The 27,608-nt window shown below is 40.5% G+C and overlaps 1 protein-coding gene across 1 annotated transcript; it reads right to left on the bottom strand.

Moving 5' to 3' along the window:
- Window positions 1-10: 10 nt before the first annotated feature.
- On the bottom strand, window positions 11-24,646 carry LOC144524419 (putative methyltransferase NSUN7). The gene is made up of 13 exons (XM_078260671.1): window positions 24,405-24,646; window positions 23,241-23,630; window positions 17,727-17,785; window positions 14,513-14,643; window positions 14,235-14,387; window positions 13,387-13,570; window positions 9,867-10,101; window positions 9,084-9,227; window positions 8,253-8,354; window positions 6,707-6,842; window positions 5,990-6,113; window positions 1,126-1,390; window positions 11-933 (listed from the first exon to the last, which is right to left on the bottom strand). The coding sequence occupies exons 2-13, from the start codon at window positions 23,605-23,607 to the stop codon at window positions 536-538; spliced, it is 2,298 nt and encodes a 765-aa protein (XP_078116797.1). The 5' UTR covers window positions 23,608-23,630; window positions 24,405-24,646; the 3' UTR covers window positions 11-535.
- Between the last annotated feature and the right edge of the window lie 2,962 nt (window positions 24,647-27,608).

Consider the following 27,608-nt stretch of genomic DNA (forward strand, 5'->3'; position numbering starts at 1 on the left):
ATACTGCTCCTACAGCTCGTGGCCAATATCTGCACTCCACATAAACTCTATGAATGCAGTCCGATCGAAATGAAAAAGATACAAAAAAACAACCAAGAAAGATGCTGTAAATCATTTCAGTTCTGGTCTTCACTCATCTCTACACCATGTGAATGTAATCTGTTGTGACAATAAATGCATTACCAAAAGAGACAGGAGTAGCTTCTTGAATACGTCCTTCAGTTGTTCAGGTCAGTGGAAGCCTCTGTAATAGCTATTCATCATGTAGTGACATTGAAATGATATTAGTCCAGCCCTTTAAGTATATGCGGTTTGATTCGACTCTGTCTTTATAGCACACAAAGACACTGTAATAATGATAGTGTAATAATAAGTAAAAATGGCTCTAGAAGCATTTTTTCTAATGCTCTATGTAATTTGGCAAATCAACAACACTGTATATATTTTGGTGTTAGATTTAGATACTGCTTTATTTAAGTAGGCATTTGGCACAATGATTAATACTTCTTTTATATTTGTGTTGATGTTTGTGAGTTTAAAACAAAGGCCGGGATTTGACCATAGCATCCTTGGAGAGACTGCCACTAGAGCGGGAGAGGGGTACACTCTGAGCTGCGGGCCTCCACTTGCTGTAGTTAAAGCTGGGGCTGCGTCCTGGTCGGCCGTGCTGAGGTGGGAAGAAGTCGGGGAAGTGAACGGGAGGCAGGACGAGCACCACAGGCTTCAGCACCTCCTGATGAGCTCTGCGGGGACGGACAACCGGGGTAGCCGGGGAAGCAGGGGGAGGGACGGGATGCAGAGTGGTGGTGGACGTTGTGGTGCTTAATACAGGGGGGATGCTTTTCTTGGGTGCGCTGTTTTCTGGTTTGGAGGAAGAGAAGGAGCTGGACACAGTGTTCTTTGAGGACTGCAGGCGCACTGCTTTAGCTTTTCCTGAAGGACAAAAACAGCGAAAGAGGTCAGAGGGAGAGGATTGGAATGTTGGACCAAAGTGGGAGTGGTATCAATCTTCTCATATAACTCTTATCAAGAACGTAAATAAACATATTAACCAAAATGTCTCCTTAAATCAGCTGTATGCTCCAGATTTTACTTACAACAGAGGACTGAAGTAATCATGCGCACCTTGTAATGACTGCCGGCTGTTAGTAAATTCCTGATGTCCACACAAAGTAGTGCTGTTGCTGCCCTTGCTCTCTTGGTTTTTTGATTGAATACTGACAGAGAGGTGGGACTGAGAGGTGCGTGCATGAGTAGTTTTTGCCATCCTGTTGGTGTGTCCATGCTGCTCTTTTCTTGTTACCTTTTTGGAGCCGATCCTGTCCAGTATGCCTTTAGCATTTGCCCTGACAAGCACTTCATGTGGTGCCTCTTTGACCACTGGCTCGGGCTGTTGAGAAGTGACAAAGCAATAACTTTTATTTTCTAAGACATGACAGATAATTCTTCGGGTGAAAAATTGATTGGTGAATGAAACATATTGTATACTGAAGCATACAGCCAGGTACCATATGACCTCATTAACTGACATGCCACGCAGACACAAAATCAAACGCAATAAATATTGCACATTATTCTACTGAATAAGAAATCTTTGTGGCATCACATAAAGAAATGTATGCTGACACAATGCTTTATCTGCCTTAAAATGTACAATAATCATAAATCCACATTAAGTACTAAGCAAAATCATATAATCAACATTTAATGAATATCATATAAATACATTTGTTTACCACACAAGAAAATGTTAAATTAATGGTATAGGACCACCATATGTAATATTGGTAAAGAAAAAGAGGGGAGGAGAGAGCCACCATGTCCTTGCTGCTGGCTGCAGGGTCACCTGCTGTCTCAGCACCAGCCTACTGCTCTCCCCAACACCTGAATTATTCACAAGCACAGTGTACACTATGGGGACATGCAGCCTGTGTGGGTTTATGTGTGTGTGTGTGTGTGTGTGTGTGTGTGTGTGTGTGTGTGTGTGTGTGTGTGTGTGTGTGTGTTTTTTCTAAGTGCTTGCTTGTACTTTCATGCAAATGTGTATGTTTGTACAAGCTGTTGGTAATTCAATGTTCACAGGTATGTGTGCATACATACTGTAAAGTGTGCACGTGCGTTTTTCACATGTGCTTATTTGTGCTAATACACTCTGTGCACACAGGTAAACATGCTTCAGAAGCACCGCTGTAATGCAGTCTTTGGTGGACGCCCTGAACTTCATTGATGCTAACTCATACAGACAGGGGGCGCTGAATTATTCAACAGACACTCTCCCTTGCCTACCTTTCTTCCCCCTCACCCCTGTAAATCTCACTTCCTCGCCATCTCCACTTACCAACTACGCCATAGTCTATGAATCTCTCATTTCCTTCTAGACTCTAGCCAAACTTAGCTGCCACAGCGCACCCTGGAGCTGAACCGATTCTGTTTAAATACTTACGTCCAAAATCATTACGTCCAATATATCTTGACAAATACACCCAAATGTATGAAACTCACTCTAAAGAATGACAAAAACAAAGTCAAAGTCAAAAGTGTAGGGTTCTAAATCCCCAATTAATATTGTCCAAATTCGTCCTTCAGAAGTAGGGGACTTTTAGGGGAAAGTCCACCTGTGATGTGCTCTGCCTTCTCTGGAAATTAGGCGAAACACATTCCTTGACTGTCTGGATTATTCCCAGCTGTTTCTGTATGGAGTGCAGTAAACGACTTTACTAGTCGATGTAAGCGAGACAGCATTCAAACACTTATATAATTGCTATTTTTATGGTGCTTTTCAGAGTGCCATAATAACTTTTGATTAGCTGAGTTTATTGGCGGTAGGGAGGAAAAAAAATCCTGTTTGAGGCACCATAACAGCAATTTGATTATCTTTTCATCCCTATCTGTGGAGGTATAAAACATGATGGATAGCCAGAAAGGTACAGACACCACAGTGCAAGAGCCTGTGGGGGTAAAATGGCTTAATAACCCTGCACTGGCATAATAAGCATAAGAGCAGATTTCATAATGTGGGGGAGTATGCCGTAAATGTGGCTAGGTTGTGGATTATGAGGATGTGGGGAAGCCCGGTCACACAGACTTGATGAGACTTGCAGATGCACCTTAACCAACCCTGAGGATCCACTGCAACACGCTGCACCTACAGCCGCTTAGAGCTGGCCTGCCCTTCTGTAACAGTCTATCAACAAAAATAATAAAAGAGGTAAAAGGAGGAGAGAGGGTTAGACAGAGAGAGTCAGATGATAGTAGAGTGGAGATATGATGAGTTGGATAGAAGAGGAGAGAGACTTTATGAAGCCATGAAAGCCTGTGACTAGACAAGACAGAATGCTTCCCAATTATTAATGTTCATAAAAGAGCCATATGTATCAGAAAGCTCCTTTCAGAAACAGAAATAGCTACAATAAACCCAAATCCTTTCAAAGACACTTCTATAGTGTCTAATTTCCAAGTGTAATTCACAAACACCTTCATACACACAAAAAAGCGGATTCCTACTTCTCCTTTAGGTAATAAAATCCAAGACCAACTCTCTGCTCTAACTGCAGCTCTAAAGCTAATGCTTTAACTCCTCTCACCCTTTCATCTCATCCTGACTTAATTCTACTTCTAAAGCTGATTTCTTCACCCCAAATTTCAGCATTTATTCAAACTCATCCCGCCACCTTCTCCTCCTCCATTTCACACTTTCTTTCTGGTTGCAGATTAGACTCGGACAAGACGCCTGCGTCTGTGACCCACCATTCTCATTTCTTCTAGCAGCCTGACTTCTTTTCTCCTCTGCTTTTTTCCGCCTCAAGGGTTTGACCGAGTAGCTGCCACAGCCTGTGATGCGCATTTTCACCTGATCTCAACTTCAGTGGCCTGGTTCCCAACTTACCTTCCCCTTTCTGCGCCCAAAAGAAAACACATTCAAAGGGATCCGTTTCTATGCTTAGGAAGACACACATGCTTCAGGTCCTCAGTGGATGAATTGTTTTTAAAAGATAGCTGGCAACACAGCGTACCTGCTTGATCATAATTCCCACACTTGTATTAAAGCTCACCAATCAAACCTCTATCACCCCGTCTCTGTTGTGTCTGTGTGTATCATAAGAGAGACGATCACGGGAGGGCTTATCGGGACTCAGAAGAAAGCAGGTGACAAGGGAGTTTTTCAGCAGACATAAAGGATCAGTCAGTTTAGACAATAAAAAAAATCTGTCACTCCGAAAAAGGTCAGGTCAGGCCCAGGGCTAATGTTGGAGTTTTTTTTGTCATTGAAGACCAGACAGCTTTCCGGGCTGGATGCTAAATGAGCTTCATTTGTCCCTGCTTGTCTCTTTGGCTGAACCGCCTGAAAGCAGCAGTGGACTGGTATTTTCACATTTTGAAGGACCTACAATAAATTGTGTCCTGTTGTAGGCCAATAAACCTTGAGGACATAAAGTATTGACTTTGCGTTTTACCAATCCTCAAATTATTACAGTTTTTTGGAGGCTGTAGAGGCCGATAAAGAAACTTAAAAAAAAAAAAATGTTTAATCAACTTCAACATTGAGCCATGGTGGTTGCTTCTCAGTGGTGTGAAGAGTTTCACTCAGATGAACTACTGTCCCACATCACTCTCCCTTTCTTGCGGTCACTTCTATACGTAATGAAATATTAAAATGCTGAATTGGCCCTCGACTTCCTGTGGTGGATAAGTCTAGTGTCGAGATAAATAACATAGTGAATATTGGTGACGCAGATAAAATCCAACTACAGTTGTGTTCAGAATAATAGCAGTGTGTTTAAAAAAAGTGAATAATGCTCAAAATCCTTAGAATAGCTTTTAATTCCATAATATCAATGCATTGGGAACAGTGCACATTCAATTCCAAATCAAAACATGACCAAAATTGATCAGGTTTGTGTTCTACCTTTACAGAAAGTGAAGAAAAAGGAATATTGGGCATTTTTTCTTTACAAACTCAAACATTTACTGTATAAACTGAAAACATTCTCAAGGGTTTGCTTTATATTTCTGAGAACTGCTTCACATCTGTGTTGCATGGAGTCGACCAACTTCTGGCACCTGTGAACAGGTATTCCAGCTCAGGACGATTGAACTACATTCCACAATTCCTCTGCATTACTGGGTTTTGCCTCAGATACAGCATTTTTGATGTCACCCCACAATTTTTCTGTGATTGAGGTCTGGGGATTGGGCTGGCCACTCCATAACATCAATCTTGTTCATCTGGAACCAAGACTTTGCTCGCTTACTGATGTGTTTTGGGTAATTGTCTTGTTGAAAGACCCATTTCGAAGGCATTTCCTCTTCAGCATAAGGCAACATGACCTCTTCAAGTATTTTGATGTATTGAAACTGATCCATGATCCCTGGTATGCGATAAATAGGCCCAACACCACAGTATGAGAGACATCCCCATAACATGATTTTTGCACCACCATGCTTTACTGTCTTCACAGCGTACTGTGGCTTGAATTCAGTGCATGGGGGTCGTCGGACAAACTGTCTGCGGCCCCTAGACCCAAAAAGAACAATTTTGCTCTCATCAGTCCCCAGAATGTTGCCCCATTTCTTCTTTGGCCAGTCAATGTGTCCTTTGGCAAATTTCAACCTATTCAGTCTTTTTTTCAGCAATGGGACTTCTAGCTGATAGTTTGCTTCACATAGCCTTCTTCTGATCGTAACAGTACTCACAGGTAACTTTAAGTCTTCTTTGATTTTCCTGGAGCTGATCGTTGGTTGAGCCTTTGCCATTTTGGCTATTCTTCGATCCATTCGAATGGTAGTTGACCGTTTTTTTCCCACGTCATTCAGGCTTTGGATGCCATTTCAAGGCATTTGAAATCATTTTGGCTGAGCAGCCTATAATTTTTTCTACCAAAACATTTGATTTATGAGTTTAGTGATGTTGGACTGCTATTATTTTGAACACAACTGTATGTCAACTCATCAGGGGTTAACCACTAATTTGCTCTGTGAGATAACTTACCTCTCTGCTGAGAACAGCCAGGAAGCAGCCATTGCTGTGTTCTGAGGGCTCCAACATGAAGAAGGGGTCTGTTTCCTCTGGAGCCCCGGCATGGTCAGGAATGCTGAATGGGGATGGACTAAGCCTAGATGAAACACAAATATATACAAACAAAAACACAGTGTACAAATATACAGATAGAGATAGCTGTTAAATAACTTAACAGGAGCTACGTTATTTAACTCAGTAAATGCACATAAGTCCACTAGTTGTCTAAGTAAAGCCAGTGTGAGCCATATCAATAATATTACTTTTGTGTTTTATTTATGCTAGCCAGAGACATTGCAAGCACACCGGGCCAGCTTACACGGATGAATCAGTCTTGGAACATTCAGGTCTACAGGAATGGTAAACTTCAACACGTCTTAAGTTCTTCAAACCACACACACACAAAAAACTATTCAAAGATATAATAAAAAATGTCTAAGAGAAGGGAAGCTGTCAGAAAATGTTTTTTCCTGCCCTTTTCACAGCAGTTAGAGACATTAAATGGCACCTTTGATTATATTTTCTCCTTCAGTTCCTGCCTGAGATGTGTGAGACTTTGACAGAAGCCTGCTTGAAGGGAAACAGACAAACAACCCGGCAGGCTGACAGACAGCAAGGCAAATAGACAAAGAGACACAATGACAGATAGATGCAGAGAGTGCACCAGTGGTTCAGAGACCTGAGGCTGACCTGAAGTTTGCTTGTTTTGGTTCCCCCTCCTGCTCTGAGCGAGCCTTTGCTTGCTCCAGGGCTCTGCTCACCACCTCCTCGTTCTCCTCTTGGTATGAAGAACAGGTAGAGTACACCACTGCCAAAACCTTAGGGACTATACAAAAAAATGTGTGCATTGTATCAACATTCTGTATATACGTAAATATAATGTAGAATATACTTAACCTCTGTGTGTTGCCAACTATACTGCACTTCTAAATGAAAATAAATCAGAAAAATCCAGGACACATAAGAAATTAAAATGAAGCTGCTTTAGTGACATGAGACACATTCAGTCGAAAAGTTAATTCCCCTCATTTTATGACAATTAAATGCAATTATTCAATCCATCCTGCAGTCCTCCTCATCAAGCACTCCCTTTGAAGAAATCAGTTCTTGAATATTAATTTCTTAGTACTGTTGTGTGTGTATATACATGGTTCATTTTTATTCAACTGCTGCTGGCTTGTAGATTTGTGAAGCCATCGGCCGTTTGATTTGCTTCATTTGAGCTTTGATTTCTTTCTTTCTCACTAATTACAGTCAGACACAAACAATTAACGTCGAGCTCATAACAAATAAAACCTGCTCAGACGTGGCAAACAAATGTGAAAAATCGCTTTTAAAGGAAGCGGAACTGAGTCAAAAATACGAGATGACTGAGGCAGAAACATTTGTTATTCACCCACCTCACATCTGGGACACTAAGGGCTATGAAGGTGCATGTTGTACTGTATATGTCTGTGTGAGCAAATGTCTATGCTTGTGCTTATGTAGAGTCATTGAAATGAGACCATAGACTCAACTAAGCTAAATCACTCGATACACGCCCACCATTAATTAACAGTCCTATTAGAAAGGATCTACACTTGCAAAAAAAAAAAAACGTAGAAGAGGGCTGATCGATGGCAGTGTGATTAGAGGAGCTGGTTTTCATCGCCCCTAACAGAAAGACTCCAACTGCTCGATGAACATGACGCAGACCAACATAGAAAGAAGTGCACTGAACAATAAATACAAGGCGGACAGAGGCTGATAAGTGGAGCTCATGGACGCAGATTAACACAAGATAGAGAATACAACTAAGCAGGAAAGCATTGGCTTTACAGAATAGAACTGTAACACCAGTATAGAATAAAATATGATGTCATGTCCTAAAGTAGGTCCCTCCATCATGTTCAGTTCTACAGAATGGATGCAATGCAAAGCAGAATTACTAATCACTTGTTTAGAAATAAGCGAGGAATGCTGCAGGAGACTGTTGCTGACCGGCGCAGAGGAGTACATTAGCATTCCTAATTAAGACTCAGCAGTCTCCCAGGGACACCACAGGCTACAGTCTAATGCAATATGTGATTAGATAATTAGGAAGTATAAACTTCAATGTATCAGAGAGGTGAGAGAGGCTACGCGCTCGAGCTTGAGCTCATATGCTCTGTGTGTGTGTGTGTGTGTGTGTGTGTGTGTGTGCGTGTGTGCGCGTGTGCGCGCTTATCAACATGAGAGCAGGTGGTTCGACACTCACACTTCAAGGCGTGATCAATTTCCTTCCTCTGCTGGGCTACCAGAGCTTCCAGTTTGCTCTGGGCTATGGAGCCCTGGGATAAGTCATGCAGCAGTTCTGTGTCTGAGAAAGAGCAGAATCAAGGTTTTATTAGCTGATCTGTTTACGAGTGTGCTGTGCATAACTATAGGTTATATAAAAGCAGCAACTCTAATATAAATGACATCCACATATGTAGATGGAAGGGCTTGCTTTGACAGGTTTGTTGAAGGGATTCAGATATGCAGCCTATGAGAGGACTGTGGGTGGATCATCAATAAGTGTCTCTGAAACTAGATCAGACATAGCAATAAAATGAAACGGAAATTGTTACTCATAGTGACGCTCTTTATTTCCTGTTTAAACACAGGAAAAAGACGTAATAAAGTAATGGTAACACTAATCAATACATTTGGCTGCATCAAACCTTAAAACTAGTTGACTACAACTTTACTTTTAAATCGTATTAATTTTTATTTTTTTTGCTTTAAACCTAAAATAACATTGCTGCTCCAAAACATTTACTTCCATATTTTTCAAACAGACTTTTTATTGAACGTGTTGAAGTAGTAATAAGAGCTATACAAGGTTAGGAATTTGCATAATTTGCATTCACAGAATATGAGTTTGTGTGTTCATCGTTATGCAGTATGAACTCAGGATGCTGTGAGTGCACAGTACCCACAGCATCCTGAATGTTGTAGACTAACCAACAGTATGTGACTCTGTTCTATTTCAGCATGGACACAAACGGGTGTAATGTACACTAGATTACAATATGTATTTCTGAAATCCGCATAGATCGCCATGTACCTCCCTTCTCTTGCAGTATAAAGTCGACCGGGTTGCTGACTGCAGACACAGAACACTTGGGGGTTAACAGGACAACGCGCACCCTCTGAAGTCGCTTGTCACCGCCGTCCAAAGACTGGAAGACCTCTGATATCAGCTTCACATCTGAGTAGAATGCAGATAGAGTTTAACAATATCACCCGTAATCACAAACACACATTTGCTCAATGCTTTAAGTATAATCACAAGGTCCCGCTATATTCCAAAAAATACCCTGCCTGAAGGCGTCTTTTGTAATTATAAAAATGTCAGCTCTGTTACATGTGTTTACAGTAATTGTTCCCTTAATGACTAGCTGAGGTGGCCACTATCAGCATATAATGTTTACATGCAGCTTAGTATCTCAGCAGACGTCTGAGTTTAAGTGCACTGCCTGCATATAAGAGCCTCTGAATTTTGCTGACTGCTACCAATTTTTCAACCAATATTCTCTTGGTCATGAAAAAGCCTGTCCAAATTGATCAATTTAATCACTTCACTTTACCATAATAGTTATTAATCCAAAGTGGACATTTGCTAAAAGCATTCAGTTTGAACAAGTAGTGGATCAGTGTGACAAGGCCAACAGTTTTTTCATTATCTTTCATTGAAGTAAAAGACATTAAAGACAAAGATAGCCTGTGGAGTCACAACAACAAAGTAAGTAAGACCGTAAATACAAATAGATAGCAGTTTTCTCTTTTGTCTCACATACAAAGACACTAACAGATACTGCACTCATGGACACATCCATGTTATGCCTACTCTTGCAGCCCATGGCAGTGACGGCCTGCTGCAGCTCCTCCCTCTCAGCGTTTGTACGATCACTGACACAAATGTAGACTGTGGGCTGGTAGTTGCTGTTGGCTTTATGCTTCTCTGCGATTAGGGAGGCAGTGTGGGAGACAGTGAGGCCAGAGAAGCAGCCCACCATAAGAACATCTCCTTCCTCTGGTAGCAGGGAGCACACTGCGTTTGGGCCCAGGGTGCAAGATTTATCCTACAGACACATTGAGTGAAAGCATTAGTTTGATAAAGAGACCAACATACTTCAACAAAAGTTGAAAAGAGGAGAGAGAGTTTGGAACAGCTGTTGCAAAGCAGGTAGGGAGGGGAGGCAAGAGGAGGAGAGCAGAAGAGGAAGCAAAGGAGGAATAGGGAGAAAGTATGAGAGAAACAGTGCAGTCAGATTAAAACAAAGATGCCCTTCAATCATTAGGGTCCCCTCCAGAACGTATATCCCTGTGGAGCCACTGGGCTGGCTTGAGTTTCTGTAGTTAATATCCAGATCACAGGGTTTATCAGGAAAGACAATCCAGGCTGGAGAAGAACAAGGACATTTGAAAAGAGAGAAAAATAGAGGAGAGAAAGTGTGATGGAGACGCATAAAATGGAGAGAGTAAGAGGTGATTAATTAGGCAGTGGTGTTGAATGTTTGATTGAGTTTGGCTGCAAAATATGATTTAATTGTGTTGTGGTGCTGTGTGCTGCTTACAGTTTGCATAGCAGATTGACTTTAATGGAGTAGAAATTAAATGATTAAAGGAGAATTCTGGTCGATTTCAACCCGTAGCTCTGTTGTTTGTAAATTTGGAGTGCTGTCAGTAGCGAGAAAACGATTACATTTTCTTAATCACGATTAATCATTGAATTTCTATAGTTAATCGCGATTAATCGCATGTTTTATCACATGATTAAAATTCTATTATTTTGCATTTCAGAACTGTTTTTAAGTACATATTAACAATGGAAAGCAATTCTTACCAATCTTGATTGGGAATCAAATGAATGCAAAGAAAGTTACTTTATGAACTTGACTTTAAGATTTGTATTTGTTTATTATATATTTAATCTAGTCACACATTTGAATCTAGAGTCAATATTAGGGTTGGGTATTGTTTGGTTTAGATACCGGTGCTAAAGCGGTACTTTTAAAACGGTACCGGTGCCTTAACGGTGCCTGAACCGATACTTTTTAAGAAAGTAAAAAAAAAAAAAAAGAACAGTTGGCGACATTAAAGACTGGCTTGTTTATTGCTAAGGCCATATCGTCAAAATTAAATGTGTAATAATAATGTAATCACTATAACAATAACTTATTTCACTAGTAAATAGCTGTTGAATGACAAAAACCACCACCAGATGGGAAAAGGGCATTTAACAACAACTTTAAATGCACCACAAGGCTGTAAATTACCAGTTTCGTTGAACGCACCGTCTGTGTTTTTCCGACAACAGCAGCTGCAGATTGTTACATCCTGTGAATCCTCTACAGTGAAATACAGACAAACTTTACACCGTTTAGCGTTAGCTGTCAGCATTGTAACAGTGTTTAATCCAGCTACTAGCTAGCGGTAGGCTAACGTTAGCTGCTGTCGAGTATAGTGTTAACTAGCGTCACGTGCAGCGATGTTTCTGTTGCCTGTAACGTCTGTTTCAGAGCATCAGAGAGAATATCAGTGGCACCAGAATGAGGCACCGAAATCCGCGTTGCTATTCCTGCAGCAGCAGGATGTGTTACGAGGAAGTACGGCAAAATAGTAGCCTGTTAGGCACGACGCAAAGCTGAGTGAAGTGAAAATAAATTAATAAATGGCGGTATGCGATTAATACGATTAAAAATAATTTACGCATTATGCTCGACCCTTAATCGCATAGCGATAAACGCGTTAATGCTGACAGCCCTAATTAAAACACACACGCACTGCACATACTTTACATTGATTGTGTCTAGATTGTGATATTGTAATTTTCTTTTTGATGTTGTTGAAGTAAAGACACAAAAGCACAAATGAAATGTGTACTGTTATATTATTAAACCACTGATAACCGACTAATGTTAGCAATATATTATAGAACTGTACAATTTACTTATTCTTACAATTTACTTATTCAACTTTACTTGTAAAATATACATATTCTTAATTTTTCCTAATAGAACTGTGCAATTGCACATCGGATTGGGATGAACTATCCATCTGAGTTGATATTCTACACTGACACAATCTCGTTATTATCCCAAAACTCCGTGGTTGTCTCTCTCTCAGCTCAGCTGACAGTCTGTGAGTAAAAAAAAAAAAAAAAAAGTCTGTGAGTCTTCACCGACTTTTTGAATCAAGCTCCACTGGTAAGGATTGCTTTCCATTGTTAATATGTACTTAAAAACAGTTCTGAAATGCAAAATAATAGAATTTTAATCATGTGATAAAACATGCGATTAATCGCAATTAACTATAGAAATTCAATGATTAATCGTGATTAAGAAAATGTAATCGTTTGACAGCCCTAGTTTTAATACATAATCTGAAGTGTACAAAGAAAAAATAGTTCAGTACTCTTTTCCTAGGTCTAGAACATGCTCATATAACACTAACTCGAACCATTTTCTCATATTCCTCCTGATCTAACTCCAAGCTCCGTCTGTCAGCTCTGTGAGCTTCTCTCTGCTTTCGCCAACAAGCTCCACCGTTGCCTTGGTTACCTTATGCATGCGCATGCGCGATAGCTGTTGAACTTTTGAACTCCAGCCGGCCACTCTGCAGGCTGAGCTGTGCTGTGGTGTTAGGTTACAGCTTGTTGCTACAGTCATTACTATGGAAATAACCTTGGCAAATCGTTTTTTGGGGGAAAAATACGCTGTGGAATATTGGATTGTGTGAGTTCGGCAATCGACTAGTGTGGACTTCACCAGAAACCAGGAAATAAACAGAGGTATGGATTAACACAACTTTTATGCATTTCTGTCACAGCTACTGCAGTCAAATTCGCTGTGTTCCCTCGGTAGGAATAACTGAACATGGTTAGGCACTTGTAATGACATTTCAAACATATTTAGAGGCTAAAAACAAGTTTAAAACTTGCCCTGTTTAAGCCTGTTGGCTGCTAAATCTAACAGGAGGATAACACGGTGTAGGCAGCACCGATTGTTTTCGTTTTTCTCACTACTGACAGCACTCCAAATTTACAAACAACAGAGCTACGGGTTGAAATCGACCGGAATTCTCCTTTAAGCCGCTCTCCCCCTCCCAGACTAGAGGATTCTTTATGGCTCAAAGTGAAGTATGGCCAGATGAGAGGAACTGATGTGAAATATTTGTATCTGGGAAAACTAATCTTAGTTGGCGTAAGGGAGCTCAGTCTTAAAATCAATTTGAGCAAGTCCATTACCAAAGTGAAATCATAAATATCAGAAAAGATTGATGGGGCTGAACAGATTTCTGACTGTAAAGTCTGCAGGGAGAAGGCTGCTCTTGTCAGAAACCTCCTCTCTCTGTGAAGCTTGTACCTGGATGATGAGTTTGTAGTCACTAAGCAGCTTGGTGGTGTACAGCTGAGCTTTCAGCTGAGCAGGGAACACCAGTAGATCCCCACAGTGGGAATCCTGGCAGAAGGTCTGGTCCTCCAGCTGCCCAATTGATTTCACCTGGGAGAAGCCTGCACGCTTCAGCACACTTCGGACCTCGTCAAGGCTAGAGGCGAGGAGAGAGGGGAGCAGATTTGTGGAAGCCCAAGAGAAGAGGAAGGAGGGAAGAAGGTGAGAGGTGAGAGAAAGAGAAAGACTGTCATAATAGATAATAATAGTGTGGAGAATTGCTATGTGGCCTTTTAAAAGACTTTAATGTAAAATGTGCTGGAAAAGCCATCAAGATACACACGCGCGAACACACACACACACACACACACACACACACACCACTAGTCCCAACAGGTGACCTTTACAGTCCGAGAGCTTGCTGAGGTTGTTGCTGATTGAATCTGTCCACAGCAACAGGATTTACACCTAACTGAATCAGCCTGTCGGGACGCCTGCAAGAACACACACACACACACACACGTGCACGCACGCACACACAAACACACACACACACACACACACACACACACACACACACACTCCAGTGGTTTAATTGGATGTCAGCTGAGCACCTAGCCCATAAAACATTAGGCAGCAACCCAACTTAAAAGGTCTGTGTATAGATGTAGGTGTGTGTGTAGATGCTTGCACACACTCTGTATTATGCTTAAGGTGCATTCTTGGGTTTATGTACAGGTGTGTGCATGTACAGGTGTACTTTATCTGCTTCAGAGTGTGTGAGTGAGTGGTATACGTTTGTGTGTGCTCAGCTAACCAACCTGCTCCTCTGTGTGTTGATCCATGCGTAGAGTGGAAGGCTGCTTGATCTCTCCTGCTTCATCTTCACACTCTCCGGCAGGATACACTCAATGGACAAGAGATCATGTTTGATCCTGCAGCGGGCCAGAGAGGCTGCCAGCTTGGTTTTAAACCTACGTACAACACATTTTGTTTTAGCTCTTCTATATTTTCAGTTTGTGCTCTCCTTTTATACTTCCACTACGAGTTTGGGTTCTTCCTTCTACTTTTTTTTCTCTGTGTTATTCTCTTTCCTTACCTGAGGAGGTAGCTCTCCACATCTCTAACTTCTTGTACGATCTCGTCCTCCCCTTGGCATTCCCGAGGGAAGAATTTTCTGTCCTGGAAGTCATAGAGCATGACGGCAACAAGGCTCATCTGATCATCTGGCTAGAGCATGAGAGCAAAAAGTACAGTTAATTGGTGACTTCTGTTTTAACAAGAGAACAAAGGAAAATGAGGAACAAGGAGAGAGGCTGCATGCCTAACAGACAAATTTCAGATTTTTAATAACATGACTGACACGCAAGCTTTTAATTAGTGAATGGTTACGCCTCAAAGATCAGCTGCATGTGGTACATATCTAGAATGTGCATGTGCATAAAACCAACACAACCTGATCTTAGGTAATAGCGTACTGGTGATTGCTCTATTTTGGTTACCTTTTTTTTGGTTACCTAAAGAGGGGTACAGTGCAGCGATACTATATATTGGTATTCATTTTGAGATCAAATTATCCAGTTTGCACGCACACGCACGCACACACAGTAGCTGATAAAGTAGATGTCCTGCCATGAACCCACTGCTGCCACTTAATTAAATATAGGAGAAAGCCTGAGTTATGTCTCTACCTCTCCTCCTCTACAATTATCTCTATCCATTCAGCTCTCTACCCTCTCTCTCTCTCTCTCTCTCTCTCTGAGGGTGGGAGGGCACCAGTCGCATTAGTGGCAGATGGTGTTCCACAGCAGCAACAGCTTGCAACATCCTCACTACTGGGCTAATGGGCCGAGAAGCTAGAACGCTACAAGGGTTTTATGCTGCAGCTAAGGAATTAGCCAGCACTTATTATTCATTCCAGAGGCTTTTCATTTCATTTTGTGGAAAGGTCGGTTTCAGAGACAGGTTGTTGTGGCACTCCACTTTTCCTCTCTCGACCTCGTTCTCTCTAACTCCAGTTCTACTTTCCCATTACCAATGTCAAACCCTTGGGTGTGGGAAAATTCCCAGTCATTAAGTTGCCTGGTGACGGTGTCCCATGGTGGGAAACGGGCCTACAGTAAACATGCCTGCTGTGTTTAGTCACATAAACAGGTCTGTGACATAAGAATATTTAAGACGATTCTAGCAGTAACTTAAGTGTCATTTGGCTCATTTCACATGGGGCTTAGACCTATTTCATGTTAAATGTGCCAGTGTACCTAATATGCTTGCCTCACATCTACAATGTCACTCATTTTCATCCTACGCAGGATTTAGGCTTCATTTTCTCTCTCCGTTCTGATCAAATGCGCCTCGGGCTCATTTCAGCATGCAAGTCTATCTATAACTTCATTTTTTCATGCTCATTTTTTTTTCTTCGTGTACCCCCCCTTTTCCAGCTCACCTCTTCCCTCTCACCCACCTCTTTGTCCTCTATCTATCAAGGTTGAACTTTATAGATGCCAGTAGTGTAAAAGGAGGTAAGAGTGAGCTCTAAAGACTGTCTCATTGTGTCTGGGCTTTATTGTCTCACTGGAGGGATGCAGAGTAACGACCTGCCACCAACACATAGGGAGACCCATTCATTTCAGCCAGGGCCATATTTCACAAGGCTACAGTGTGAGTGTATGTGCGTGTGTTGGGGGGGGGGATTCCTTTGCAAACACACATTCATGTGTATTAATGTGTCTGTATATGTGTGTGCCCTCTCTGAAGTAGACATTGGCTGTCTACAATCTGTACACTCCATGACAGCTCAGTTTGCTGTTAACATATTCTTCATTCTTGCCTTCATGACTCTTCTTCTCTACTAGCTCTATCAGCTATGTGCACACAGACTAGCTTTGTGCATGTTTTATCACCATCTAGACGGTTAGAGAAGCAGCTAGAGCAGCCCCTCGCTTCCCCCAGCTTCTTTTATGTGGAGTGTTAAAAGTAGGGCAAATGACAATCTCCTCCAGAGGATACCTCTTCATTTAAGTAGCAGAGCATTCATCTACTGTCTAACAGCCGCAGGAACACGGCTGTGCTGGGAATCTCTCTTTTACAACTACCCAGCACAGCCTTAGTATCACTAATAACATTCAGCACACTGGTTCTAGGACGTACGTAGGATAGACACTGCAGAAAACACTCAGACGACGCATCATCCAAACACACCCCTTGGGCTGCTACATCATTTTGATTTCATCACTAATTAATGGGGAGTTTTGCTTGAGAAAACTAATAATGGAAAGACACGGCCAGGCACATTCTGTCTCATAGTACCTTTTAGATGTGTTACTCCAAAGGGAGCAATTGCCATTGATTAGGATAGGGAATGTGAAAGACAGGAGGTGCTTTGTGAGTTGATGAAAGGAGTGTATCAGTGTAATACATCAATATTACTATTACTGATTAGAGGTCTAGAGAACAGAACAAAGAGTATGTGGAGGATGAACAGCAGGTCATGAATATTGGAAAGCACTGAGTAAAGCACCGTCAAAGGATTGTGAGCATAGACTGTAAATTAGTGGACAGCGCATGTGTGACGTCCCCCATTGGTTTGTGGAGATCTGCTATGAGTCGTCGAGTTTGCCGTTACGGGCGCAGCTATCCTGGTTGCGGATGTGAGGATTTTAGACGAGAGGGAGGAGTGAGGGAGGAGCCCTTACACTCTATGTTCAGTTGCACACTTTCACTAGCAATCACATCATAGCCACGCCCTAAAACACCCCCTGCTTTATCGCCGATTTTAAAATCAACGAGACCATAATTCAAAAAATGAACATCATTCTGTGTTGCAGAAGACTTAAAACTAGCAATTGAGAGCATAAACTCACTATGAAGATGTTTACTGAGGTAATAAATCAAGTGAGAAGTGGGATACTTTCTCTTAGACTTCCACAGAAACCAAAATCCTTTTGCAACCACACGTGTCGCCCCCTGCTGGAATTCAGACAGAATGCAGGTTTAAGGCACTTCCGCATTTGCAGCGCCGAACCAGATGCGTTGTCCATTAATATTAACAGTCTATGATTGTGAGTTTAGGAAAACAGTGCGAGGTAAAAAAAAAAAAAAAGCTATAGACAAAGTAATAGCATGGTAAACTCCAAAACTTAAGTCTAGCCATTCTCATAGTCAAAAGGAATTAGATTTTTTAGCAACAAATTGAAAGTAACAGATGTGCCTCTCGGTCACATAATGCCAACACACATTAAAGGGGTCAACAAGTTTACTTCTCTTAAACTACTGCTGTATTAAAAAATACTGTTTCTATGGAACTCACTTACCATTGGCTGAGTGAGGTAAAAGCAGCTGTCAATAAGGATGTCCTCCAGCAGATCTTGATCTGTGCAGAAATGTAAGGTGGTGGAGAATTAAAACAAGGTTAGGTAGAAGGATGAAAATGTAGTAATAGGGATTTCCATTACTAATTACGTGTTTAAATAATAACGAAGCATATTAGTGCCATTTTTTATATCAATGTCTAATTATCCCTAGAAATCAGTCTCGGCTCTATCATTTGGAGCATGGGATAGAGGACAATTACTCCTATATCCATTAACTGTTAGGATAGATGCTACAAAGGACAAATCCATATCTAATGATGAGAACAAAAAAAGAGAGAAAAGAGATTAAGACAAAGAGCAAGAGGGGCTCCTAGAGGCACCCCAAATGATCGTGATTTAATTTGAAAAGATAATTCAATCTGATGGAGGGTTTAATTTCCCGTGATTATACACTTATTTGGTGCTTAATTATAGTTAATTTGATTCTTCATTTGCCTCATTTATTTCATTCATTGTGTCTGTGGTGGTGAGTGTACGTGTGTGTGTGTGTGTGTGTGTGTGTGTGTGTGTGTGTGTGTGTGTGTGTGTAAAATCAAAAGGACTAATAACATTAATGACATTTAAAGTAATAAACAGGCTACATCTAAGCATGATCAGTAAAACTAAATATAACAGGCATGCATGTATTTCATACCAGACTAGACTGTGTTTGTATGCTTTGTTACCTTCTTTATTTCATTCAACACGTTACTTACAAATGATGTAGTGGTGACTTGGACAAACATCATTGTCTTATTTTACACTATATTATACAGATACAGGACTTAATATAAAACTTTCATTTGGACTATTATTTGTGAACTTTTTGGGAGTTTTTCTTTTCTTAATAGGCTATACAATACTATATTATCTGTGAAGTGTTGGGGAGTTTTCCCTTTCTTCCTAGGCTATATAATTAAACTTTGCTTTACCTTCTCGATCAAATCAAAAGGTAACTATGGCCAGTCAAGTTCTGCTTATCAGATTTGGGTGGTTTTTCATCTCTATGCCCTGGCTATCATATCATGAAGGCAGCAACTGTCTCACCAGCCTACGGGATGCATTCTCTCTGAAATACACATAAAACACACACCAAGACTTATCCCTTCCATTCCCATCTGTGAACAGCGGGCTTTCCTTTTCAATATGAGGGAGATGGAGAGCCGGCAACACTATCCGGTTTATCATGCCAGGATTAAAGAACATCTGCTTCTAAAGCCACTTTGCAGGTACAGCGTTTGCTCATTACACACTGGAAATGGGCAAAAGGATCATTTCATGAACGTGGATGTGTTTCTAGTGAGGTTGGAAAAAGCCTTTTTATGTTACTGCAGAGGAGTAAATAAAAAGGTGGGAATAAGATGCATGTGTTTGTTTAAGTGAAATCGCATGGTTTCAATATTAAAATTCCTGTGCAGTATGTGTCTACCACACCCATGGTTGCCTTCTTGGTTGATTCATATTCTTGACAGACAGACACACCTCTTAGGCTGCAAATAGGAGGTAAGCCCAGCCCTTCCACTAAGACACCATGGAAACCACAGACACTGCTGTTAACTTATCATAACATCTTAAATCATGCTAAACTGTACTCTGGGTCTCAGCCAAATGCACGCTGGGTAGATAGCGTGTAGGGCAGGACAAACACACACACACACACACACACATCTGCGTGCAGTTACATCAACATATACACACACACACACACACACACACACACACACACACACACACACAACAGCCAGGTACACAAATAAATGTTTGCACATAATAGAGCGTATCGTTTATTGAGGAAACAAATGCATATAATCAGCAGTGGTCTAATTTATAGCAGGTTTACAATAGTGGCCATTACTGCAGAAGGCCTTAAAGATAAGCCCTGAAGAGATAGCCACTCAGTGCACACAGTGCAGCTCAGACCCCTGAGGAAGCCATGATGGTTGTAGAGGTTATAGTCTCTGCATGCTATAAATCACACACAGCAGGTTGAGTAAAACACAGAGACAATTCTTCTATAAATCACGTTCAGTAGACACCTTTACACAACGGACACAGAGTCTGGGTTTTACTTGTGGGACAAGATAGATATTCTCAAATCAAAACTGCTCACTCTAGAAGTTGGCATGAAAAAAATGACTTGAAATCAGTCTAACAAGAAATAAATCCTACACCAGCAGGAGGCTCTCTAGCCATCACAGGACCCATGTTGAAGTTGTGTGTTTTGTGGCTTCCATCCAGGTAGAACACAATGAGCAGTGACTGATGGTGACTGTAGTCAAACAAATCCTCAGTGAAAGAGCCAGACCTGAATGCAGGCTCCTCTTTTCTTGAGCCAGGTCTTTGTCTCACAAGGTTTCCTCATCAGTGCACCAGATTGCACATTAATCTAACACCAGCCAAAAAAGGTACGTGCGATAAGTTATACAATCACTAGTTTGGACTAAATGGCAAATCTATCTTACATATTATGCACCTGCACAATTTAATATTTTCCGCGGCATACTGGTGGTGATAGCTGTTCTGGTTGTGGTCAAGGACAACAAATACAGCCTCTCTCTCTCTCATGCTCTAAATCAGGCCGAACACAAAGTGGTCCAAAGAAATGTTCTAGCTGCACACAGAGAATACAGCAGCCACAGTCATCTGACAAGGGCGTTTGGCAGCTCAGCTGGACAGTATGGACAATGAGGCAGAAACACTCAAAGGAGTAGCCAGTGGGAAAAAAGGAGAGAAGAGGAGGGAGCGGGGGCTCTCATGGCCAGCGACAAGGTCAGCTTCTTTTTTTACCAGTAAAAATCCCACAAAAATAGCTTTACATAGCTTCATAAACCTGTACATACCTCGAGCACTGAGAACACAAGGTAAAACAAGCCAACAAGGAATGAAACCTTGACAAGCTAAAATGCCTCTAGGTCAGTGATCAAGCCGACAGTCACTCACAATATGAAAAAAAACTTTTTTTTTAAAAGAGGCAGGAGAGGTCAAAGAAATACAAAAGCCCTGAAGATATATAAAAAAAAAAAAAAAATTAAAAAAAAGGAACAGAATGAAGTGAAGGAGGAGGAAGAGAAGTGAAGGCGTAAATACAACTCGACTGCTAATATTTGTCATTTGGCCGACTTAAGCATCGTCTTTGTCTATGAAATGTCAAATCCACACCAGGGTAAACATCATCACCAAGTCAAACTCCATATTTTAGTATTGACTGACAATCACAGCAACAGACTAGTCTGTGTCCTCAGCCACCGATGATGAGCTTACTGAATGACTTTTTTCTTTTAAGCAGATAAGAGTTATAATCACAAGATCAATACCAGAGCTCATTGGCATTTTGTTCTGCTTGTTTTTCGCTGCTTTAGCATTTTCTTCTTTAGGTTAACAACTGACCTCAGCTCAATTTTGCATCAGTCAGTCCAAGTGCTCAGTACAGTGCACAAATGGTGTGTGTGTGTGTGTGTGTGTGTGTGTGTGTGTGTGTGTGTGTGTGTGTGTGTGTGTGTGTGTGTGTGTGCGTGTATGTGTGTGTGTGTGTGTGTGTATGTTGTTGTTTAACTATATTCGTGGGGTCCAAAAACTGGGAATACAGTATACTGTATACAAGGTTAAAGGGCTGTTTGAGGGTTAAGACTTGGTTTTAGGATTAGGGTTAGAATTAGGTTATGGTTAGGGTGAGGGTAAGGATTAAGGTTAGGCATTTAGTTGTGATGGTTAAGGTTAGGGTAAGGGGCTTGGGAATGCATTATGTCAATGACGGGTCCCCACAAAGATAGTGAGACGCACTGTGTGTGTGTGTGTGTGTGTGTGTGTGTGTGTGTGTGTGTGTGTGTCTCTGCCAGCATGGGTGTGTGTCACTAGCAAATCAATTTCTGCACCAAAAGTCAGGCTGTTCGTAGGAGGAGGAAGAGAGGAGATTAACATTGGCTTCCAGGTCGTGTCGTTTCCTCTGCACCCAATTTAACCACACAGCCAGCCCGAGCAAATTTTAACATGTGACCAAAATACGTATGTGACTGAGGCAAGTCGACAATCACGTCTCTATAACTGGAGTAAAGTTTCATTGATTATCAGTACCAAGATGCTCTGTCAATTTGTTGTTATATGTGCAAACACACCAACTGCAGCACCTAAGATACAGGAAAACGCCTAGGCTACTTCTTTTTTTCTATTAGACCATGGTCCAAGTAAAAAATATAATATATATTATATATTTTATCATAAAATTATGATATGATATTATGATTAAAGTTCAGAAATAATGCAACTAGTGCAGGTATCTTCCTAAGATCCTTTAAGTTAGCCAATGATGGCCTTTGTAGCTCCTCCTTTGTTTAAGTTATCTCTGTTGCTAGCAGGAACTCACTACAAATGAACTAATTCTATAAATGTCAGACATGGAGGATTGGACCTGCAGAGAAGAACTGTAATAACATAGCACTGATAAGAAATAGAATATTTGTCTTTAAAATGAACTCTGAACAAAAGGGGGGATTCAATTTAACAAGAAATGCGGTATATTGTAATTGTTCTAAATTCAAGCAGGCCATTTTTCCTTATAAGCAAATTAACATGTTTTCACTTGCCTACAATAACAGCAAATTCCTCATCCTTGTTAGTGTATACATAAATCCTCTCATAGAGAGAAGAAATGGGTGATGGATGAAAACAATGTCCTGGCAATATGATCTCTAAGGTCTCTCTTATTATTATCCTTAGCAATCTCGTAGATTTCTCCTGGTAATGTAAGTACTATAGCCTACAGCTGTAAAACTAATATAGGTTACTGCAACAAGGCTGGGGCTTGTGATGATGAATATTATGAGGTGATCTGCATAACTTGTGGGACATGTAGGCCTAAGGCTTATCCAAGTTCAGCGGATGGATAGTGAGAAGGAAAAAAATCAATCATGGCTACGAGGGTGTTCCTGCTACCTGACCTCTCCATCCACTGAGAACGTATTAAATCGATTACAGCCAGATTCCTGCACTGACAGTTGGCTCACCTCCACTCCCTTATCACCATGGTGATTACACACCCCTGTGACTTTAGACACCCAGACCCCACCCTAGTCCCAGATAACAGATTATGGGCCGGATTGATTTGTAGCATCACACACAATTCCCCCTGGTCATTCAAGTATTTTTTTTTCTTTTCTACTTACCCTTCAATCTATCCTTATCCAATTCTACCTGTCAATTAAATTCCCCAGGGCTATTCAGTCTCATTTTAAGTGGCTGTTTGTTTGCCTGTAATCAAATAGTTTTACTTGAAATTTAATGCACCTGCAATTATTCAAAATAGGTGTTGCTGAACACCTTTTGCTGATGTCCCAGAACACACAACGTAAGTGAATAAAGTGTGTGGACATGTAAATACATGTGCAAGATTGACAGGATAAGGAAAGACGGAAAGGAAAAGGGGAAAACTGTTATGACAAAAGGTTAAACAAATCCAACTAATTTCATTTACACACTCACATTTAAGTGTATTGAAGGCCAGCTCATAAGATGTACGTTGCATCTCCTCATCTTTGACTTCAGGTAAGGAGAGCCCTCTTTCTTTGCCATAATTCACCAACCGGTGTGCAGCGGGCTTCTCCAGGTGGTTCTTCTGGAAGATGACTGACGCCAGCAGGTAGACTCTGTCTGGAAAGCCCAGCTGACCTTGGCCGGTGGTCTGGAGCTCTGGAGAAATAGCAGGGATGTCGTCGTCGTCGTCGTCGTCGTCGGCTGGCTTCTCCAGAGGTGTCAGGTCCTTGCTCCCTGCAATCTGGGAGCCAGCCTTTTTTGTCTTGTACATGGAAGAGCGAAAAAGACGCCCTGCAATGTTTTTATTTTTTACCATCTTCTCAGAGTATGTTCTCACACCTGAAAACACACCATGAAATTCTTACTTTGGGGACTTAAATAATGCACAAACCATATACAAGATTCTAAGTTTGACATTTAAAACAACATTTGTGATTTGGGGTAATACAATTTACTTCACTTCACTTTACAGATGAAAGTCATTCATAAGAAAAATTGAGTTAAGTCACGTTAAGTTAAATAAGCTATTTGTGATCAATGCCCATCCCTAAATATTATAGCAACATGTCATCCAAATATGTAACTGTTAGCTAACGTTACACTTAGCTAAAGCTAGCTAATAGTTATAGCCATGGTGTAAATTTAGATTTAACGCGTTACTAGTATATTTTCTTTAGGTTATATTATCTTTGCTTTGTTTAATTTAATGTTAATTAATCTAATGTTAACCAGGTTGCAGGAAATTTGACTAATCGTTAGCTAGCTAACTAACGTTAGTTAACTTTAACGTTAAATCACTTTAGTAAATATTGTGACCTAATGTTAGGTTGACGTTACCTTAGTTATATTGAATTAAGCATAGCTGAAATGCAATTGGCGGTAAGTAACTAACTGAAGCACACAGTTAACGTTAGATAAAACTCTGATTCAGTCTAGAAACAAGTAAGTAGCAAACTTTAACGTTAGCTCGCTAGCTAACGTTAACACATTCTCGGAATGATTTAAGTAACGTTAACGTTAAACTAGTTTATGGCATTGCTTTAACCAGGCTGACGTTACTGTCTGTTAGCAGCAGTTCTAAACTAGGAAACATGTCGGTGTAAATCACGTTACCTTATGAGAAGAGTGTCCTCTTTTCTCTTCTAAAAATATTGTACTCGTATCCGGGACTCTTCATATTTACCGGTGTAACGTATGTAACGTCAACGGTACCTTAACGGCACTGCTGCAGGTCGTTCTGTTAACCTTGATTCGAAGCAAAGTTTTAACTGCCAATAAAGTCCCCACTATAAATCTGGGTCCGCTGTGAGGCGATGGGCGTCTCCACAGATGTTGACTGAAACCAACCTGCTTCTACCCTTGACTTGCTTTTCATTTATTTGAAAGAAATACTTTTAAGTCTTTAGGTATAACAGGGTAACGTTAGTCGTGTCTCCACTTAAAAACAAACTTTTCCAAATGTCTGTCAACATTGTGGAGCATTTTGGATTTGCGTGTTCCGTCACCATGGCAACCACATGCTAATTTCAAGGTCCTGTTCTTCACGGATCAAGAATTAATCTCCTTAACGCTGGAAGTCCTTTGTCTCTCAGGTACATTGTAGCTAGGCCTTTTAAAGTTTTACAGAGCATTATGCCAAAGGAAAGCTAATGACAACACTGGTGGACAAATACACCTAATTCAGTTGTAGATGGCATGCAGCTGCTGTTTCAAAACTATAGGTAATATCTATTGATATGGAGAAAATTGTGTCTGCACATAAAATATTGTCAAATTGTAGCCCTAACTGTGATCATTCCATATTTGTTCCCAATAACACTCATGTCACATAATTTGGTATATGTTGTATACTGTTTGTTTGCAGTTTTGTATATTTGAACTGAAACCTATTTCAATTGTAAAGTGAAATTAAATCAAAGTTTTTTTACACTAAGTCCAGACGCTTCAAATTTCTTTCCATAGAATCAGAGTCAGTGACCCTATTAAACTACTTAAACAATAGTGCAATGAAGGTAATTCTGTTTTTATTTTTCAAAATGCTTTTTATTAAAATATGTTCCTTGTATGAACATAGAGATTACTGTGTAATTTAAGTATGATGTTAGTCAGAATCATGGTAAACAAAGTACTCAATCAATACCAGTGTAAAAATAGTCCAATTGAAATATCAAAAGCAAAATATAGCCTACTTAAAGTATGAAAAGTAAAAGTACTCATAATGCAAAATGGCCCCTCTTAGAGTGGTATGTTATTATAGCCTATTGTTTTATTATGATTGATGAATTACCATGTCAGCAGCATGTAAATGCTGTCGCTGGTTGTCAGTTTTAAACTGACCATATGTTTAAAAATCTTAAATCTGCAACGAGAACTCCATATTGTGAAGTAATGAGAATAAAATAGCACAAAATGGGAACACTCATGTAAAGTTGAGTTGAGTAAAATTACTTAGTTCTGTTCCACCACTGGTTTGTCAGTGGTGAATATACTGTATCATCACAGTTATGTTCACATTCTCTTTGTAAATCTAAGTAGTGCTAGATAATGCTTCTCCATTTGCATTTGCAATTTTGTGAAGCACATGGTAATTTCCCCAGCAGTCTTTCCTTCAGTGCCTGAGCTGCTACGCCTGTCCACATTACATGGTTCACACTTCTCCTGGTCTCCCATGGCGATTACAGCCTGCTGTGGCCCCTGCAACTCACTGAGCTCTAATGGAAAGCAATGCAGTCGGCTTCTCTCAGACAGAAAATGTAAGATATTCTAACTTATATCACATGCATCATGCTTCAGCATGAAAATCCCTTTGGAGAAAGAGGATAAAAAACAGTGACTCCTCTGCCCATTTGATTTCTTCTAAACAGAGCCCACACTGGCGAGACTCAACAGAACAATCAACAGGCGTGCTGCCTGCTGCCCCAGCATTTTTTACTCACTAACTCCTAATATAGCCTCCAGATTTAATTATGGAATTGCAGTAAGGCATATTGTCTCTTGCCATTTAATAACATTGATGACTAATAATAATAATAATAATAAAACTAGACTATTAATCTTTTTTCACCTCTCAGTTGTGAAATGTTGTGAGTAGCTGATAAAAAAAGACAGTGGGAATAATTCTGAAGTGCACATCTTGTGCACTCATGTTGCCACATGCAGCTTTCAAATTAAGCTCTGGGGCATCCACCACCCAAATGTAATGTGGGAAATGAGCTCCCTCTACTGTAAGATTAAGGTATTGAGATGAAAAATCTGGAAGAGATAATGCTTAAAATCCAGTTTTCTTCAATATCATTCTGACTCCATTCTGCCTCTTCTGTTTATTGCATTCACATTCCCTACCTACTGTAGTGCGTCATTTTAAAAGAGGTATATAAAAATCTGTAGCAATACATAATGCAACATACGTTTTATGAAAAAGAGTACAAACTTGCACAGAAATGTAAATACAAAGTGAAGTACAAGTGCCTCAAAACTCTACTTAAGTACAGTACTTGAATGGATGTAGTTTACTTTCCACCTCTGGTATCAACAATGCTAGGTTCCTTTCCTTCCGTATTGTTCTTTATTCTTTCCTGTTCCTTTCATCTTGCACACACAAACACACATTGACTTGACTTTCCAAGTTTAAGGTATGGTTTTTTTGGAAGAGGGGGTGTCAGAGTGTGCTCATTGTGTTACATAATTTACGCTCCATATTACCTTACATCCTCACTGCCCTGGCTGCGCTACAAACAAAGCTTGCTCATTAACTATTCACTGGATGATTTTGAACAGAGAAATGATTCTGTAGATCCGGAGGGTGCGCTGACGCTGGGTCTCTCAGCCCCAGGCGTCTAATTACACTGTAGTGAATAACACATGTGCTGTTTCTCCACTGGTCATATTTTAACTTAATAGAAGATCCGATTACATGTATTCAATGGTCAGATGATAAAGTACCTATAGTACCTACATATCAAAGCCATGATTGACGGAGATGGTAAAATGCTGAACATTTACAACATGCTATCAATAGAGGTGGTAAGGATTGTATAGGAAGAAAAGTAGCCAAAATGCATGGCAGGCAGCAGAAAACAATGATTTAACAAAAATGTGTTGTATCTAATGTCCCTTTCATTAAAAGTACTCTGCACTGCCTGCATATATTATCATAGTCTGGTCCATTTTGTTTGGTTTTAGATGACCAGAGAATGTAACGGTGATATAGGACACTAAATTATCAATTAAGAAATCATGGGATTTACCTTTTTGTCACTGTTCTATAACACGTGCATGTGCTCTATATATGTACATGGAAGAAAAAAAACAGTGAAA

Source organism: Sander vitreus, chromosome 10 (assembly GCF_031162955.1).
Source record: "Sander vitreus isolate 19-12246 chromosome 10, sanVit1, whole genome shotgun sequence".
Taxonomy (NCBI): domain Eukaryota; kingdom Metazoa; phylum Chordata; class Actinopteri; order Perciformes; family Percidae; genus Sander; species Sander vitreus.